The sequence below is a fragment of the Musa acuminata genome, chromosome BXJ1-4, assembly GCF_036884655.1.
Source record: "Musa acuminata AAA Group cultivar baxijiao chromosome BXJ1-4, Cavendish_Baxijiao_AAA, whole genome shotgun sequence".
Lineage (NCBI taxonomy): Eukaryota > Viridiplantae > Streptophyta > Magnoliopsida > Zingiberales > Musaceae > Musa > Musa acuminata.
Window position 1 is genome coordinate 6827534 of NC_088330.1, and position 20834 is coordinate 6848367.

Genomic DNA, 20834 nt, shown 5'->3' on the forward strand with positions numbered 1-20834 from the left:
GGAGGGCTTGGGGGTCAAGAAACAGAGCATACCGCCCAAAGCCGAAGAGGATACCGGAATCAAGAAACGAGAATACCGCTCGGAACCGAATCGATCTATTTCGAACCCGCCGCCTTGGGTCCGACGTCGACGCAACGGAGAAGAGGGCGTTGAGAGACCAAAAGGTCCCCAGAAGCCTTGCGCCACCTTGATCGTGCGTTGGTCTCTGTCCGCCCTCCTTTCCGTTGAGTGACCGTCGGATACAAGGCGGCGGGTTCGAAAAAGATCTATATATATATATATATATATGCGTGTGTGTGTGTATGTATGTGTATGTATGTATGTATATATACATAGATATATATATATATATTACATATATATATATATATATATCACAAAACCTCTAATATAAATGATTCGAAATATTTAATATTTGTATTAACAAATATTCGAAATATTATAAACGTCGTATCCAATCCATAAAAGTTTCTCGTGTAGGTATTTATTCCATGTAGAATACCCATAAAACTTGTCTGGGTTTTATGCTGTTCCTAAAGGTTAACCTGGAACGTCGGATTCACGACCACAGCGATCGGCATCTACTTTTCCTGCGGTCTTCTTGCTTTCCAGGTTACAGTCATCTTCAGATATGGGTCACACGTTATGAAGCCTCACAAAGAAGGGATAATTTGATTCCAGTTCACCACCAAGCATGCAATCCAATGGCTTTATTGATACTAGCATGGAGGAGGTGTACGAAATGAGACATCAGAATCTAGTTCTGGAAGAGGTACATGCGCCTACCGCCGGAGCCGGCCTCCCTTTGGCAGTTGTAGTAGACGGCGGCGACGGGGGAGCCGAGGTTGTAGAGCTCGGCGAACTCCCTGGTGTTGAAGTTTTGGCGCCACACGGGGGCGAACACCGTGCCGCGGCCGAGCTGCTGGAACAGCACGAACACCAGGCGGTGGATCCCGGAGCTCGGCCGTGGATTCTCGTAGCACATCGTCTCTTGCCCTTCGGCGTTCATGCAGCAGAGGAACACGTTTGTTAGCGACGGCATGCATGCAGCACGCAGAAGAGCCTGTCATAAAGCTTTAGGTAGCTCACCAAAGCTTGATCCAGTGGTTGCAGGGATGTCTGTCACCAGCCTGATTCATTCACAGGGAGTTCGATTAGTTAGTATTTAGTAAGGTGTAGCAGAAAGCCTATCCCTAATGTACAAGAGAGATGTCGGCCATGGCGTCCGTGAGCAATCAGTTCATGTTATATTAAGTGTATAGCCAGCCTCTCACTGATAGATTATATGACAACATAGATTCATAAGACCAAAACTTGTCACTCTAAGTTGGACGATGATTGCCTTTTACTTGCCATCAGGACCTGAATCAATCTGCCAAAGGCTTGTAGAACTTGGTTAAAGGATTGCTAACGGAAGTGGTCTACAGGTCTTCGGTGCTTGGCCATGCTATCTGAGAAACGAGAGAGAAACCGAGAAATGCGTGAAGAGCTTTTACCAGTGCAAGTATTCTCTTAGTGTTGGATTGCTCGGACTTGGCGCATCAGGATCCACCATGACCTGCATCATTTAAAGGCACCACAGCTAGAATGAACAAGATCACAGCACTTGTTGGATCATTTTGCGGATATCCAACTAGCAAAACCATCATTATAAGCAGCTTAAAAGATGGATACTGCATGTAACAGGAGTCATACGAGAGTGTAGAAGGTCCTCAGGTCATTGCCTCCGACATCAACCCTGGGTTGATTCACCACCTGCGAGGGCTTAAACTCGCGCCCGTTTGCGACTTCCCTGGAGCCATACCTCACGCTGAGGGCGACGCTTCTCGCGAATGGATCCAACACATCCCCGACCACCCTTCCCACAACCAGTGGATCAGTCTCCCTACTCATGGTGAGTGAGCATCAATGCCAGGAGAAAGGTTGGGCATATCTTCGTTCTACAAGAGGACCTCTATATATACACACATACACACACACACACTCCTTGCGAATGGATGGTTTCAGATGTGGAATCTTCCTTTCTTCCAGTACGTAGCCCTGCCACTTTCAACCCTAAAGGCCATGAGTATCTATCTTTACGCCCAGCTTTTGTTTGCTCAACCTAGTCCAGAGCTGATGCCAAAAAACTTGGCTGATCATAATATGTTCTTACCAGCCTGGTTTCAATCGGAGTGGACAATGCGACAGCAACCAATTGCCTTCCTTCAAGGCGTGTGATGGCAGATTAGCTTATCGTGAACGCTTGTGTGCTGCGACGGGGAGATGTCACCAGCGAGACATACTCAAAGCTACGATGACAAAAGTTAGACATATCTGATCTCTGATGCACCTTTGTGAGAATTATTGGCGGCCGTTGGAGAAGAGGTGGGGAGCAAAGCATTGTGGTCGGAAAGAGCCAAAGCGGATGTGCTCGTCGTCAAACCCGAAGAGGGTAGCTTGGAGACAACGCGCCTTCCAATCTCGGAAAATGAAGCTCCCATGGCGCATGCAGTACAGAATCATCTGCGTGTTGGCGTTGGTAAAGGGGAGCTTAAAGGAGAGACCAAAGCTGCTGCAGCACTTCGATCGCCATCCGCTTTTTATCAGCAACAGCACCATAATTTTGTGCACGGCTTTGTGAATGAGGCATAAATGGTTCGCATTTGCAGCTCTTTCTTCTTGTTTTACCCACTGCAACTTCTGGTATCGTTCTTCCTTACCAACCAAAACAAGATCGTCTGATGATGGTGAATGACTTCACTTCTCCCTATGAACTGAAGTAGATTAATGGCGTAAATGATGCATATGATTTTATCATCGACTGTATGTATGACTTTTATGATTCACGTTAAAATTCTGGCTAATATAATTGGATCATTCATTGAACGACGTGCCTCAGGTCAACCTTCTGCAGTGACCGCTGGGCCCAACAGAAATGCTGATGAGTTGCAGGTGCAAGCGGTGTTTGCTTTTCCTAGTACTAAATGCTTTTGCGGGCCCGGATCGGCTACAAAGTAGGGTCCCACATTAACAACGGTGGGAATCCTCTGTGCGTGGATGACAGAGAATTTGATTGTGGGCCATACTAAGATGTTTTGTCGAAGTGGTATAAGTTGCTACCGTTTATTACTTAATTATTAATTTATTTAAATATATGTGATGAAAAAAGATAAATAAAAAAATAATTTTATATCATTAAAAATTAAAATAATCGATATATATATATATATATATATATATATATTAGATTTGATTAGAATCTAAAAGCTTTGACTTCCTTAACGACGTCCAAAATGATTACACTTTCAAGTATAATAATGTCAACACGTTGACATCATTGGTTAAAAACTAAATCACGGAATCATATGCCAAAATTATTTATGTGATAGATTAGACGCAATCTCACGTTGACTTTCTTTGGCTGCGGTGTTGATGATACTTTATACATTGAGTTCACTAGTTTGACAAAGGAAGCCACCCCCAACGACGTCAACTGTGATGAGAGAATCCCACGATATATTGATCATAGTAACCAGTAAAAATATTTGTTCTTCGTAAAGATTTCCAACGGAGCGTCCGATGCAATACCGAACGAAGTATGTGGAAAGGAGATCGCAGTCTATGAGGCAGACGCGCCAAAGGGGATGTGAGGAACGCACCGACTCCCTGACCTTGGTCGATGGTTCTTGCTGTCTGGTAGAAAAATAAAAGAGATAAGACATCATATTTACGTGATTCGATTAATAGGAGAAGTAAAATTTTACTATAAAAGAGACTATTTCTAGATCATAAAATATCTGAAACTACTAAATTATTTTAAGTATGAACTTAATATAAATTAAATCTAAAGTAAATAATTATATTTTTCTTGTAGTATATCTGATTTCAAAGATCAAGCCCTTATTTCTATATCATAAAATACTTGAAATTACTAAACTATTTTAACTAAATATGAACTTAATACAAATTAAATCTAAAATAAATAATTATGTTTTTCTTGTAGTACATCTAATTTCAAAGCCCATGCCCTTATTTATAGTGATAACAAGCTTGATTTTCCCGATGTGGGACTAAGTGGGAATTGCCAAACTAACAAATCTCTACTTTGGCATGTCCCAACATTGACAATTAACAAAACTTACTCCATCTTCTTTACAAAAGCCCCAACGGATAATCACTAATAATGAACACCAACCAAGTCCAAGTACTGCTTGAACTTGTAAACCGGAAGAGGCTTCGTAAGCATATCAGTTGGATTGTCCTTCATATGAATTTTCTGAACAAGGACCTTTCCCTCGGCAGTGGAATCCCAAATAAAATGAAACTTCATATCGATGTGTTTCGTCCTCTCATAATACAACTAGTCTTTAGTCAAATGAATAGCACTTTGACTATCACAGTAAATTATAGTAACACCTTAATGCAAACTTAATTCACCGAACAAACCAACCTCTTAACCATAAAACTTCTTTGATCGCCTCTATCACTGCCATATATTCTGCCTCTATAGTAGATAAAGCCACAACAGGTTGTAAGAAAGCTTTCCAACTAATTGCACAACCGCCAACGCAAAAAATATAGCCTGTGAAAGATTTTCGTTTATCAAGATCCGCAGCATAATCAGAGTCGACGAAACTAACCAAAGTGTCATAATTTTTTCCAAACTCCAAACAACCATCTGAAGTCCCTTGCAAGTATTTGAGAATCCACTTCATAGTCTGCCAATGTGTTTTACCCGGGTGACACATATATCTGGACGAATACAAACCATTGCATATATAATACTGTTGATGGCACTGGAATATGGAACTTACACCATATATTTTTCCTCTTCAACTGACTGTGGTGACTGAGCAACAGATAATCGAAAATGGCTAGCAAGAGGAGTTCTCACTGGCTTAACATTTTTTATGTCAAACCTCTCCAAGACTTTCTCGAGGTAATTTTTCTAGGTCAGAAATAATTTTCCAACTCCTCATTCTCTTTTTATCTCTATGCTAAGAATTTCTTAGCTGCTCCCAAATCTTTCATTTCAAATTCACTACTCAGCTATATTTTTAAAGTATGAATTTCTCATAAATTCTTAGCTGCAATAAGTATGTCATCAACATAAAGCAACAAATACACAAAAGAGTCATCAGTTAACATCCGAAAGTAGACACAGCTATCATACATGCTCCTCGTGTAACCATGACCCAACATAAAAGAATCAAACCTCTTATACCACTATCTTGGAGACTACTTCAATCCGTATAAGGATTTCTTTAACAAGCAAACATGGTCTTCCTTATTGTCAACTTCAAATCCATGAGGTTGCTCCATGTAAATTTGTTCTTCAAGTTCATCATGTAAGAAAGTTGTCATGACATCAAGTTGCTCTAATTCCAAATCATACATGGCAACCAAAGTAAGCAAAACACGAATAGAGCTATATTTAACAATAGATGAAAATACGTCATTAAAATCAACACCATGTACCTGACTATAGCCTTTTGCAACCAATCGTGCTTTGTACCTTGCATCTTCAACCCCTGGAATACCTTCCTTCCTTCCTTTTGAAGACTCATTTGCATCCAACAATTTTCTTACCCGAAGGCGGCTTCATAAGATCCCAAGTTCTATTCTAATAGAGAGATTCAATTTTTTTATTCATCGCAATCAACCAATTAGTAGAATTATCACAAGAAACTACATCTGAATATGTAGTAGGCTCACAAACTTCACTTGTTTCTTCTGGACAAAGCATATGCAACCAAATTTGCATATTTTTATGGTGGTCGAATATCTCTCCGTGGTCTATCCTTGGCTATGGAATATTGCTCTTCCTCTTGATCATCTTCGTTAGTAGACTCGGGACCATCTACTGGTATTCTTTGAGTAGAAGAGTTCAACTGAAAAGAATCAGAACTACCAATCTCAAGCTCAACCTGCTTCTGCGCACTATCATTTGTACAACTAGTAGATTCCTCTTTGGAAGATAACATAGACAATTTATCAAAAGTAACATCCCTACTGATTACAAATTTTAGGGATTTGGGATCAGAATATCATAATCTGTTTCCTTTCACCCTAGAAGCATACTCAAGGAAAATGTACTTTTTAGCTTGAGGCTATAATTTTCCTTCATTTACATGCATGTATATTGGACACCCAAAAAATTTTAAATCAGAGTAATCAACAAGAGTACCTGACCAAATTTCCTCCGGAGTTTTAAAATTAAGTGCGGTAGAAGGAGCACAGTTGACAACGTAACAAGCCATATTAATCGCCTCTGCCCAAAAGTCCTTTGTCAATCTTGCATTTGAGATCATACACCTTGCTTTCTCAAAGAGTGTTCTGTTCATACGTTTAGCCACACCATTTTGCTGAGGCTTCATCCTAATAGTGCGATGCCGAATAATTTCTCTATTTTTGCAGAATTCATCAAAGTCACCTTCACAAAATTCCATGTCATTATCTGTTCGAAGCCGCTTAATTTATTTACCTGTTTGCTTCTCAATCTAAGCATTCAATTATTTAAAGGTTAAAAAAAATATCATTTTTATGCTTCAAAAAATAAACGAAAATTTTTCTGGAATAATTGTCAATGAAAGTTAACATATACCTGGCATCACCCTTAGACTGAATACGAGTTGGACCCCAAAGATCTGAATGAATATAGTCAAGAGTACCTTTCGTTTTGTGAACTGTCGTAGAATTGAAGCTGACTCTTTTCTACTTTCCAAAAATGTAGTGTTAACAGAAATTCAGTGGCCGAGTACTCTGTCTGCAAAGAAGACCCCTTTTGCTCAATATACTCAAACCTTTTTCGCTCATATGACCCAAACACATATGCCATAATTTAGTGATGTCAGAATCAGATAATGATGATGACGATATTGCAACCGAGCCTGTGATAGTAGTTCCCTGCAAAATATACAAGCTACCATACCTACAAGCTTTCATAACAATAAGGGTACTTTTAGAAACTTTCATAACTCCACCTTCAGCTACGTATTTACACCCAAGAGTCTCTAGGGTGCCTAAAGAGATGAGATTCTTTTTTAAATTAGGAACATATCTAATATTAGTGAGCGTCCTCACAATACCATCATGCATTTTAATTCGGATTGTGTCTCTATCAACAACATCACACGCGACATTATTGCCCATCAAAACAGTTCCACAATTACAAGATTTATATGTGGAAAACAAATCTAGATTGGGACATATGTGATAAGAACAACCCGAATCTAAAATATATTCATTTTTAGATCTCGTCCTGTCATCAGTAGCAAAGAAAATATTTCTAACATTCTCATCAGCTACTACACTAGCTTCAGCAGACTAAGTAGTTTTCTCAATAATTTTTTCCTTTTGCTTTAATTTATTTTTTAATTTAAAGCAATTAGCCTTAATGTGCCCCATTTTATGACAATATCTGCACTCCAAATTTCTATGTCTGGATTTAGATCTAGATTTAGATCTACTACTATCAAATTCCCTTTTATCCGTTCTACCCCTAACAACCAAACCCTCACCCTGATTCCCTCTACTTTCCCCAGTGATATCCATGTCTATCTGCTCCTTAGATTTTAGTGTAGATTTAATTTCTTGATACGAAATTATTTCTTTTCCATAAATCATAGTATCACGGAAATACTTAAAGGATTGGGGAAGAGAATACAAAAGTAATAGGGCCTTATCCTCGTCATCAATTTTCACATCTATATTCTCCAAACCATAACTAAGGAATCAAATTTATCAAGATATGAGAGTATAGATGTACCTTCAATCATCCGAAGCATATACAAACTCTGCTTCAAGTAGAGACGATTCTCCACTATCCTCTTCATATACAAGGCTTTAAGCTTGTCCCACATGCTCTGAGCTGTAGTCTCCATAGCTACATCCCGTAAAACCTCATCAGAGAGATTTAGAATAATGCTTGATCGAGCCTTCTTATCCATATCCGCAAGATCTTCCTTTGTCGTATCATCTGGAATGTTGACATTTCTATTGAATTTCTCGACAACGATCTTTGTTATTGATGCGGGGGGCATCTGTTTAAGCCGTGGCCTCGGGGTCGCCGCGGCTCGGTTCGGGGGTCCGGATGTCGGGGATCTCGGGCTCCGTCCCTCGGGGTCTCCCGAAGGCCTAGCACGGTGGTTCGGGTCGGCAGGTCGGGTCGGGAGAAAGCTCCGCCGTAGCGCCGGGAAGAGTGGTTCGGGTCGGGAGATCGGGTTGGCAGGTCGGGTCGGCGGGTCGGGTCGGCAGGTCGGGTCGGGAGAAAGCTCCGCCGCAACACCGGGAAGATGCGACACCGTCTCGGACCTGCAAACAGGTCAGGCCGGGAGCTCGACCCGACCCCTCCGACGATCAAGTTAACGATGCGGATGTTGAATCTCGTATTTTGATGATGAAACTACTTGATATATGTTTATGATTTAATCTGCGTTTTGAGTAACGCAGGATGCTTTGATCAGGATGAGACAATTAAAGCAGGAAAATCATGTTGTGCCGGAGGAACATGTCAGAAGATTGGACGTCGGGCCGGTGGATCGGTCGACGTATCGACAGAAGGCTTCGGGCCGTGGACTCGGGCATCGGGCCAAGTAGAGCGGGTATTGTGCCAAGGATATCGGAGTTGCGGAGTCAACTGGCCGATTGGGCAATAGGCCGCAGGAGAGGACGATGCGCCGAAGAATCAGACGAAGCGTCGAGGGACCAATGACATGCCGGACAACTTGGTTAATTGCTTAGGATTAATTGTCTCGATCGAAGTTTTGTTTTAAGTGTGCAGGATTAACTACGATGAAAGATAGACAAGCAGCAGGAGTTGCGCCGGAGTCAAGTTCATGATCACGTTGGGAGTTCGAGAGTTCGACGGAAGTACGGACGGTCGTCGGAGGTTCTGCGGGAACAGATCCGAGAAGTCCAGAAGCTTGCCAAGCGAAGCTCGTCGGAACTCGCCAAGTGGATCATCGCAAAGTCCAGGAGTTTGCCGGAAGTCCGCAGAAGCATCACCGAGGGTTCATCGGATGATCGACGGAAGTTCGCCGGAAACTCGCCGGAAGAAGCGATTGACGCATCGGAGCAAAGCTGCAGAAGTTGTCTTAGAGTTAATCGTAGTTAGCATGATGATTAAGCATGAAAATGGGAGGTGATCCCATTAGCTTAATCTTGGGGCAATTGGGCCCCTGAAAAGATTCAAAGTGGGCCGAATGGAGTGAACCATTCGGACCCTGATTGCACCAGGAGGTGCAACCGCCCCAGCCAGGAGGTGCAACCGCCTGGGCTGTGGGGTTGGGAGGTGCAACCGCCCCAGCCAGGAGGTGCAACCGCCAGGGCTGCGAGGCTGGGAGGTGCAACCGCCCCAGCCGAGAGGTGCAACCGCCCAGAGCTCAGTCTTCGAGCTAGACTGGGCGGTGCAACCTCCTCTGCCAAGAGGTAGCACCGCCAGAGCTCAAGTTTCGAGCTCTGCCAGGCGATGCAACCACCGAGCTCAGTCTTCGAGCTCTGGCAGAGAGGTGCATCAGCCTGAGCTCAGTCTCGAGCCCTGCCAGGTGATGCAATCACCGAGCTCAGTCTTCGAGCTCTGGCAGAGAGGTGCATCAGCCTGAGCTCAGTTTGGAGCTCTGCCAGGTGATGCAACCACCGAGCTCAGTTTCGAGCTCTGCCAGGTGATGCAATCACCAAGCTCAGTCTTCGAGCTCTGCCAGGTGATGCAATCACCGAGCTCAGTCTTCGAGCTCTGGCAGAGAGAAGCAATCGCCTGAGCTCAGTCTTCGAGCTCTGCCAGGCGGTGCCACCTCTCCAGTCAAGAGGTGCAACCGCCTGATCCCAGAATTCTGGGATTTGATCGATTTGATCGTTTTGAGCTCCAAATTTGAACTGGGTTGGGGCCTATAAATACCCCACCCATTCAGCACTGAAAAGATATAGATCCACACCGAATTCTTGATCTTTTCAGTGATTCTAAGAGCTCAAATTTGTGTAAAGTCCTAAAGTTCTCCTCCTTCTGTTCTTCAAGTCTTGAGTTGTAAAGAGAGGAGAGAAAGGATCTGTAAAGGTTGTCTCCTGAGCCTGTCAAAAGGAGAGAAACTGTAAAAGGGCAGTTAGCCTTCGCCCATTGAAGGAAGGCAGCTAGTTGACGTCGGTGACCTCGTCGGAGGAGGAAGCCAAAAGTGGAGTAGGTCAAGACTGACCGAACCACTCTAAATCTCTGGTTTGCTTTTACCTTGAGCACTTTATCATTACTGTAAACCTCCTACATTGCTACTGCCCTCAGCGCCTTTACGAACGAGTTTTTAAGCTCTGATCTTTCAGAATCTGCATTCAAACGTAAATCGTGTTTTCGTACGATCTTCACACTGCAGTTTACGCTTACATTCGGATTCCATTTATAACTGCAAATTGCTTTCTACGTAAAACGCTTTTCAAGGTTCAAAACTGCTTTTAGACGCAAAACTACATTTAGACGTAAAATTACGTTTAGACGTAAAACTGCGTTTAGACGCAAAACTGCGTTTAGACGTAAAACTGCGTTTAGACGTAAAACTGCGTTTAGACGCAAAACTACGTTTAGACGCAAAACTGCGTTTAGACGTAAAACTGCGTTTAGACGTAAAACTGCGTTTTGACGTAAAACTGCGTTTGGACGTAAAACTGAGTTTAGACGCAAACTGCGCTTAGACGCAAACTGTGCTTAGACGCAAACTGCGCTTAGACGCAAACTGTGTTTAGACGCAAACTGCGCTTAGACACAATCTGCGCTTAGACGCAAACTGCACTTAGATACAAACTGAGAATTAGCTTTTGCATCATAATAGCTTTTATTGAACGAACGCAGCTTTTGGTTTTTAATCGCTGTAAGATTTCCGCTGCACTAATTCACCCCCCCCCCTCTTAGTGCTCTCGATCCTAACAATTGGTATCAGAGCAGGGTATTTCTCATTTCGGATTTACACCCGAGAGAAATGGCTCTTCAAGAGGGCTATTCGGTCTTTCGTCCACCGTTCTTTAACGGATTGGACTACACTTACTGGAAAACTCGAATGAGAGTTTTCTTGATTTCTCTAAATCTGGATTTATGGAATATCATTGAAAACGGTTTTCAACTTCCCTCTAAACCAACAAACGAATGGTCGGATTTGGAGAAGAAGTATTTTTCTTTAAACGCAAAGGCTATGAATGCCTTATTTTGCGCTTTGGACAAAAATGAGTTCAATCGGATTTCTACGTGCGAAACGGCTTTTGACATTTGGCGAACACTTGAAATCACGCACGAGGGAACTAGTAGAGTCAAAGACTCGAAAGTTTACTTTTTATTGCATGATTTTGAGCTTTTTCGAATGCAACCAAGCGAGACTATAGGCGACATGTACACCCGTTTCACGGATGTCGTCAATAGTTTAAGAGCTCTTGGAAAATGTTTTTCGGATTTTGAACTCGTAAACAAGATTTTGCGTTCTCTTTCTAAGAAGTGGAATTCAAAAGTAACTGCAATACAAGAAGCTAAAAACCTAAACAACTTACCACTTGAAGAACTAATTGGTTCGTTGATAACATACGAAATGGTGCACAATGAACATGATGAACATGTTGAACACAATCACCTTCCAAAGAACAGGAAGGATTTGGAACTCCGGACAAATGAATGCCACTTGAGCGATGACTCAAGTGATGAGGACAATGATGAACAAAACAACCTTCCAAAGAACAGGAAGGATTTGGGACATAGAACATTTGAAGACCACTCGAGCATAAGCTCAAGTGATGGTGAACTTAAACTACAAATGAAACGAAAATTAAAAAGCAAAAAGAATGGAACTACTTGCTTTAAACGCAAGAAGAAGAACAAAAGTTGGGATGAATCGAGCTCCTCCGAAGACGAAGAAAAAATCAACAAAAGCGAGGTGGCAAACTACGCCTTAACAGCCTACGACGTTGAGGTAATTAGAATGCCTTTGATTTATTTTGAAATTACTTGACGCTTTCATGATGTATTTTCTTTTTAGTTTAGAATTAATTTTCTTGAAAATTACATGATCATGCTAGTAATTTCGAAAATGATAATATTGCATATGCTATAATAAATAAATAAAATGATCTTGATTGAAAATATGAAATCATGGTTAAGAAGTAAAAATGTGTATTACGTTGATTTCCATTGATATTTCTCGACTTTAATTAAAGATCATGTTTGATTTGAAGAAATGCATAATGATGAAATTAAATATTTTGATTAACAATTTTATGCATGAGGTTTTAAGCCAATGATAAGCATGTGTTATTCTCATGAGTATATTTGAAAAACTATGGCAAAAATGTGCTCGAATGCATGAACGTGTTAAGATTATTTTTCGGACATTCTTGATTCAATGTTCAAATCACTTAATTGCCATGATGATTTTACACTATAACATGTTGGAAATTATATGTTTTGGATACATAAATTTTTATGATCATGAGCATGTTTTATCTTCATAATTGAACTTGAAAATCTATAGCAAAATCTTATCCGAATGCATGAAAGTACTAATTTCATTTTCGGATTCACTTAACAATTGGTATCCTAACAATCGGGTTTTCTCATACACTTATGAAAAATATTTTTCTAAAATGGATTTGATGAAATGATTCCTGCTTATAAATTCCATCTTGAAATATGAATGATAGTGTCTTTGCTTGCAAAGATTTGTTTCACATACATATCTCCTATGATTCATGTGCAGAAAAAGAATTTATAAATCATAATACAATGAGAATTCTAATGCAAAAATAAAGTGCTTTTGTGATTCTTTGCTAAAGAGAATAATTATTAAAATCATGATCTTGATAATTATAACATGAAGCTCTTTATAAATCAAGATCGTTCATTATGCTCCCTAGATTTATCAAAAAGGAGTTCTTCAAATGAAATGCAACTTGTCTTTTGATTTCATGATATTTTGTGAATCTCGAAATTAATTTTAATGACTTGATTATGAATTGATTTGAATAAGTTTTATTTAAATCATAATATTGATCTTACAAAATTGAAGTCACAAATAATATCTTGTGGTATTCATGAATTGATACTCACAATATGAAAGCATTGATATTCATGACTTGGATTGGATTGAAACATTGTGTGCTTAAATTAATCATTCTCCTATGTTTCAAAAATTCCTTAAATGCCTTATGTGATGATTGAAAACTAACTTGATTTATGATGAATCATGAATCATGACTTGATCTATGATGTAAATGCCTTGAAATAATTGAAATATTTAACACTTTTATGCTCTTACCCCTACCTTCTTCTTGTTTTCAATGATAAAATGGGGAGAAGTTTTGATCATGCATGGTAGGATATAATTTGACAAAATTGATACCATCATGATATGAAACATTTATGATGTGCAATTATGCATGCAATACTTGCTTTCTAATTATGATGTGATGTATTGCATATGATGTAAATCATGATCTAAAATGCTATGAGTGCCAAGTTACACATTTTGAGAAGAAATTGCTATATTGAAACATTAATGTAATTATGAATGGTGATATGATATCATGCATGTAATACTTTAACTTATGATAATGATGCATGCAATGATAAAATATTCATGATGAAAAATTGTCTTGACATTCATAACTTGATTATTCATCCTTTGTCATGATTTTGAAATCGTTGTAAAAGGAAAAAAGAAGTACAAAACTGTATTCTCTCTTCCTTTTTTTACAATGACAAAGGGGGAGATAGCTAGCTTGTACAAGTCAAGAAGATGCAAAAACTTGACTGCTTGCTTGCCTATCTTAAGCAGCAAAGATTGCTAACTTGCTCATTTCAAGAAGAAAAATTGTCTTCTTGAACATCACTATCTTGAATATCTTAGTTGAAGCAAAACTTGCAATTTGCACATTGCAATAGGAAGCAAGAATCATGAGCTTACACAAGAAAGCTATCTTGTATTTGCTTTCGAAATTTTTGCTAGCTTATATATTGTGAAACTTGTATATCGTAAAAATTGCTAGCTTGTTGGTCTAAAGAGAAGCAAAAAGTTGCTATCTCAAAAGAGGCAAAAATGCTAACTTGCGCATCTAGCAAAGTGAGCAAAATTTTCAAGAAGCAAGAGTTGCCTTCTTGAACATCTCTAATTTGCTAGCTTACATGATGTAGAACTTGCTATCTCATATGCTATAAAACTTGCATATCTAAAACTTGATAGCATGAATGTTCTAAGCATGATGAAATACTTGCTAAATCTTCTAGCTCCAAAGATTGCATTATGATAAAACTTGATACTATGTTTTTCATGCAATGAATTGAACCAATATCACAAACACTTGATTGTGGTACTTCTCCTTTTTGTTGATGACAAAGGGGGAGAAGTATGTTGATGACATGACATGTGATGCATAAGTTTATGCATATGTTCATGTTGACGTGTTGCAAGTATTCATGATGAATATTGCAATGACTTGAATTCAGGTTGAATTCAAGGTTCTATCAATATGGCATATTGATAGGGGGAGTTTGTTTAAACTCCGGGAGTTAAGTTTAACTCCGTCATCAAGTGGTTGTCATCATCAAAAAGGGGGAGATTGTTGAATCTCGTATTTTGATGATGAAACTACTTGATATATGTTTATGATTTAATCTGCGTTTTGAGTAACGCAGGATGCTTTGATCAGGATGAGACAATTAAAGCAGGAAAATCATGTTGTGCCGGAGGAACATGTCAGAAGATTGGACGTCGGGCCGGTGGATCGGTCGACGTATCGACAGAAGGCTTCGGGCCGTGGACTCGGGCATCGGGCCAAGTAGAGCGGGTATTGTGCCAAGGATATCGGAGTTGCGGAGTCAACTGGCCGATTGGGCAATAGGCCGCAGGAGAGGACGATGCGCCGAAGAATCAGACGAAGCGTCGAGGGACCAATGACATGCCGGACAACTTGGTTAATTGCTTAGGATTAATTGTCTCGATCGAAGTTTTGTTTTAAGTGTGCAGGATTAACTACGATGAAAGATAGACAAGCAGCAGGAGTTGCGCCGGAGTCAAGTTCATGATCACGTTGGGAGTTCGAGAGTTCGACGGAAGTACGGACGGTCGTCGGAGGTTCTGCGGGAACAGATCCGAGAAGTCCAGAAGCTTGCCAAGCGAAGCTCGTCGGAACTCGCCAAGTGGATCATCGCAAAGTCCAGGAGTTTGCCGGAAGTCCGCAGAAGCATCACCGAGGGTTCATCGGATGATCGACGGAAGTTCGCCGGAAACTCGCCGGAAGAAGCGATTGACGCATCGGAGCAAAGCTGCAGAAGTTGTCTTAGAGTTAATCGTAGTTAGCATGATGATTAAGCATGAAAATGGGAGGTGATCCCATTAGCTTAATCTTGGGGCAATTGGGCCCCTGAAAAGATTCAAAGTGGGCCGAATGGAGTGAACCATTCGGACCCTGATTGCACCAGGAGGTGCAACCGCCCCAGCCAGGAGGTGCAACCGCCTGGGCTGTGGGGTTGGGAGGTGCAACCGCCCCAGCCAGGAGGTGCAACCGCCAGGGCTGCGAGGCTGGGAGGTGCAACCGCCCCAGCCGAGAGGTGCAACCGCCCAGAGCTCAGTCTTCGAGCTAGACTGGGCGGTGCAACCTCCTCTGCCAAGAGGTAGCACCGCCAGAGCTCAAGTTTCGAGCTCTGCCAGGCGATGCAACCACCGAGCTCAGTCTTCGAGCTCTGGCAGAGAGGTGCATCAGCCTGAGCTCAGTCTCGAGCCCTGCCAGGTGATGCAATCACCGAGCTCAGTCTTCGAGCTCTGGCAGAGAGGTGCATCAGCCTGAGCTCAGTTTGGAGCTCTGCCAGGTGATGCAACCACCGAGCTCAGTTTCGAGCTCTGCCAGGTGATGCAATCACCAAGCTCAGTCTTCGAGCTCTGCCAGGTGATGCAATCACCGAGCTCAGTCTTCGAGCTCTGGCAGAGAGAAGCAATCGCCTGAGCTCAGTCTTCGAGCTCTGCCAGGCGGTGCCACCTCTCCAGTCAAGAGGTGCAACCGCCTGATCCCAGAATTCTGGGATTTGATCGATTTGATCGTTTTGAGCTCCAAATTTGAACTGGGTTGGGGCCTATAAATACCCCACCCATTCAGCACTGAAAAGATATAGATCCACACCGAATTCTTGATCTTTTCAGTGATTCTAAGAGCTCAAATTTGTGTAAAGTCCTAAAGTTCTCCTCCTTCTGTTCTTCAAGTCTTGAGTTGTAAAGAGAGGAGAGAAAGGATCTGTAAAGGTTGTCTCCTGAGCCTGTCAAAAGGAGAGAAACTGTAAAAGGGCAGTTAGCCTTCGCCCATTGAAGGAAGGCAGCTAGTTGACGTCGGTGACCTCGTCGGAGGAGGAAGCCAAAAGTGGAGTAGGTCAAGACTGACCGAACCACTCTAAATCTCTGGTTTGCTTTTACCTTGAGCACTTTATCATTACTGCAAACCTCCTACATTGCTACTGCCCTCAGCGCCTTTACGAACGAGTTTTTAAGCTCTGATCTTTCAGAATCTGCATTCAAACGTAAATCGTGTTTTCGTACGATCTTCACACTGCAGTTTACGCTTACATTCGGATTCCATTTATAACTGCAAATTGCTTTCTACGTAAAACGCTTTTCAAGGTTCAAAACTGCTTTTAGACGCAAAACTACATTTAGACGTAAAATTACGTTTAGACGTAAAACTGCGTTTAGACGCAAAACTGCGTTTAGACGTAAAACTGCGTTTAGACGTAAAACTGCGTTTAGACGCAAAACTGCGTTTAGACGTAAAACTGCGTTTAGACGTAAAACTGCGTTTTGACGTAAAACTGCGTTTGGACGTAAAACTGCGTTTGGACGTAAAACTGAGTTTAGACGCAAACTGCGCTTAGACGCAAACTGTGTTTAGACGCAAACTGCGCTTAGACGCAATCTGCGCTTAGACGCAAACTGCACTTAGATACAAACTGAGAATTAGCTTTTGCATCATAATAGCTTTTATTGAACGAACGCAGCTTTTGGTTTTTAATCGCTGTAAGATTTCCGCTGCACTAATTCACCCCCCCCCCTCTTAGTGCTCTCGATCCTAACAGCGGAGAGGGTTTTGGAGGAAGAGATGCCTCCAAGTGCGTTATGCTTATGTTCCCCCCTTTGTTCGTTTAGAACTCTGGGGTATTTATAGATGAGTTTGATGTTACCTAATGTGGTTGCTTGCAGGAGGCAGGCTGATAGCATCTGGCATGGGGTTGGCGTGGCGTGAAGAATTAAGCCTGAGTTAGGTGTTAATGCCGACTTCCTCAGGAAGTGTGTTGTCCAGGCATGGCTGACGTCATGGCGTGTTACATCGCCATTTTTACCCTTATCAGTTATTATCATCATTGCCAAAAGATCCCGAAACCAGGCTCTGATACCAGTTTGTTAGAGTCGGCCCTAGAAAATTTACCAAATGGTAATTTGGCAACCCAATAAAGATGATAAAATAAAAAATAAAAGAGATAAGGACACTAGATTTATGTGGTTCGGTCAATTGACCTACATCCACGGATGGAAGATGAGCAAAACTCTACTATAAAAGGGACAATTACAAATGCTTTAGGAAAATGTTTCTATGCCATAAAATACCTAAAACTATTAAACAAGAAAAGCCCAAACTATTTTAAATAAATATGAACTTAATATAAATTAAACCCAAAGCAAACAATTAGGTTTTTCTTGTGGTGCATCTGGCTTCAAAGCTAAGTCCCTTATTTATAGTTGCAATAGGAGATAACAAGCTTGATTTTCCCGATGTAGGACTATGTGAGACTTGCCAAACTAACACTTCCCACCACCCCCATCACCCCACGAAATGCAAGTCCAACATGCTTGCTCTCGTCCCCAGTTTGAACGCCACCTTCCTCTTTCTTCTCACCTTCTCTGTCGGAGCCATCATCCTCCATTCCCGGCCGGTCACCCCCTGCAGCAGCAGCAGCAACACCAACGACGCCACCTTCCTCTTTCTTCTCACCCTCTCTGCCGGAGCCATCATCCTCCATTCTCGGTCGGTCACCCCCTGCAGCAGCAGCAGCAACACCAACGACGCCTCTTCTAGGAGAGTGTTCTCCGACGATCTCCACCACGTAGACTTCTCCTGGAATAGCCTCAGGCTCACGCCCGACTGACCGCTATCGATCGTCCGGAGAGTCGTCGTCTTCTCCCGCAAGTGGCCGGTGGCCACTGTTGAGAATTGATTCATAATAGTTATCTATGGTTATCTAGGTAGTTACCATGATCTAATAGTTATCTAGGTAGTTACCATGATCTAGATGTTATAGGGTAGTTTCAATAACTACCTCAATCAGAGTGCAATCATGAGTGATATGGGTAGTTATCACTAGGTCTTAGGACCATAGTTCATGAAGCGATAATACACTTAAGAATATCTTGTCGGTGTTCTATGTCAATCCTCTTGCTTTAAATACTACATTAGTTTTCTTGAATCGAAAGGATTCTTTTTACTCATATTGTAGTATTCTGCATGGAGCGCCATACACTCACCCTCCACAATGCGCTCGCCCGCCGCGGTCACCGCGTGCACGTCTTCACTCCGGCCCCGTCGTCGAGTGAGCGACCACCGGAGCGGGGAGGGAGGGAGACAGGCCGCCCGCGGCTCCACTTCCTCTCCGGCGCCAATTGGCGGTGCCACGAGGCGTGGAAGCTGTACGAGGCAGAGGCGGAGCGGGGTGGCCCATTTGACGTGGTCCACTCGGAGAGCGTGGCGCTGTTACACCGCTGGGCGCGCGATGTGCCCAACTTGGCCGTGTCGTGGCACGGTATCTCCTTGGAGATCCTGCACTCCGGCATCTACCAGGACCTGGCTCGCGGCCCCGACGAGCCCATGTCCCCGGGCTTCAACCGTAGCCTGGCCGAGTCCATCTACGGGGTGTTGAACGATATCAGGTTCTTCCACGACTACGCCCACCACGTCGCCACCAGCGACAGCACCGGAGAGATGCTGCGCGACGTCTACCAGATTCCATCAGGCCGAGTCCACGTCATCCTCAACGGCGTCGACGACGACAAGTTCGCCCCCGATGCCCAGCTCGGCGCCGCGTTCCGGAAGGAGATCGGACTGCGGGGCGGCGCGGCCTTGGTCATGGGCGTGGCGGGGAGGCTGGTCAAGGACAATGGCCACCCCCTCCTCTTCGAATCTTTCTCCAGGCTGGTGCCGAAGCATCCGGACGTGTATCTGGTGGTGGAAGGATCGGGGCCGAGGGCGCAGCGGTACGCCGACCTCGGGACCAATGTGGTAGCGCTCGGGCCGGCGCCGCCGTCGAAGCTGAAGGCGTTCTACAACTCGTTGGACGTGTTCTTGAACCCCACGCTGAGGCCGCAGGGACTGGACTTGACGTTGATGGAGGCGATGCAGTGCGGGAAGCCGGTGGCGACGACGAGGTTCCCGAGCATCAAGGGGACGATACTGGTGGACGAGGAGTTGGGGTACACGTTCTCGCCGAATGTGGAGGCGTTGTCGGAGGTGTTGGAGAAGGTGGTGGGGGAAGGGAAGGCGAGGCTGGCGCAGAGGGGGACGGCGTGCAGGGAGTACGCCAAGTCCATGTTCGTTGCCACCAAGATGGCCTTGGCGTACGAAAGGTTGTTTCTGTGTCTGAAGAACGAGACACACTGCACGTACCCCTCGGCGTTTGATGAGAGTCCTTTGTTGTAACCATTATACCGGATGGAATTACTATGAACAAGATTACATGTTTTCTAAACCACATGTTGATTATGGCATGAGATTAAAAGAATAAAGAATAAGATTAGATATATATTGGACTTGGCTCGCAACATATGGTCTCTCGTGTCAAGCATTTGGGCGGGCCATCCTACTGCAACTCTGAGGACAACACTGTTCCTTTGACCTTCATCGCTTGGATCATTGTCCTCGAGAAGTAAACTAAGCAGTCCACTTCCAGACTGTAGACCTCCACGTTGCTTTATAGCTAGAATGGCAAAGGGAGGGCAGCACTGTGGATAGGCGAGCCAACAGGAGCTTGGGATCCATTCAAGAACTCCACCGGAATCGATGACGAGGTGATAGTTCTCTTTACAGCTTGCAAAAGATCCATCAGCTCCAACTATTATGTTCTCCACCTCGTGAACTACAGTTCTCTGATTGCCTCAGAGAATTTAGTGCACGGGGTGGTAGGCACCAGCCACCTCTTTGCATACTTCCTGTGGAGCATTGTCGCGTCGTGTTTGCTACAGGATAGGCCCAATTCATGGTGATCCATCGAGGAAGGAGGGGGGACAAGTAATCATGGGAAGGACGACGAGAAGACATGCATGCATGAGAGGGAGGCTCATGACGGAGAAGCCTCGCTGCATGAAGCCATGGGAATGGTCCGTCTTCGGAGGTTGTGGGGGGCACCCCAACGATGGTCACGGGTTGGATCACCTGCCTGCCGACACCCAACCCAAGCAGGGAAGAGGCAACTGCTGCTGGGCGTGAAGACAAATCCGGTGTTCTTCCCTCCTTCCCTCCCCACCAAGCTAGCTTCCATAGCAGATGAGTTTGATACCTCCTTTGTTGATCAACTGCTAAAGACACGTAAAGGGTTCATCCCATCTGTTCGCCCACGTTTGGGAGGTTTGAAGGTCCTCATACTCGTATATTTCTTTTGGACTCTTGAGGGAGACAATTGTAGACTTGGTTGTCATTGAGGACCTACTTTGGACACCCCCTAGTCCTTTATTCTTGACTTGTGTGGCTCTCGCTGATATCAGAAGATTTCGACGTTCTACCTGTCAAAACCAATTCAAAGAGGCAACAGAGGTGGAGAAAGACCAAAAAGAGGTGGCGGTCTCTGTTCAAGGAATGAATGCATACAA

At 43.2% G+C, this 20834-nt stretch overlaps 2 protein-coding genes across 2 annotated transcripts; one reads left to right on the forward strand and one right to left on the reverse strand.

Moving 5' to 3' along the window:
• Positions 1-655: 655 nt before the first annotated feature.
• Positions 656-1917, reverse strand: LOC135672377 (protein VERNALIZATION 3-like). Its single transcript, XM_065180843.1, has 4 exons — positions 1696-1917; positions 1497-1558; positions 1090-1130; positions 656-996 (listed from the first exon to the last, which is right to left on the reverse strand). Exons 1-4 carry the CDS (start codon positions 1891-1893, stop codon positions 758-760), a joined length of 540 nt encoding a protein of 179 aa, XP_065036915.1. The 5' UTR covers positions 1894-1917; the 3' UTR covers positions 656-757.
• Positions 1918-18480: 16563 nt separating this feature from the next.
• On the forward strand, positions 18481-19668 carry LOC135672040 (uncharacterized). Its single transcript, XM_065180496.1, has one exon. It carries the CDS (start codon positions 18481-18483, stop codon positions 19666-19668), a length of 1188 nt encoding a protein of 395 aa, XP_065036568.1.
• The last annotated feature ends 1166 nt before the right edge of the window (positions 19669-20834 follow it).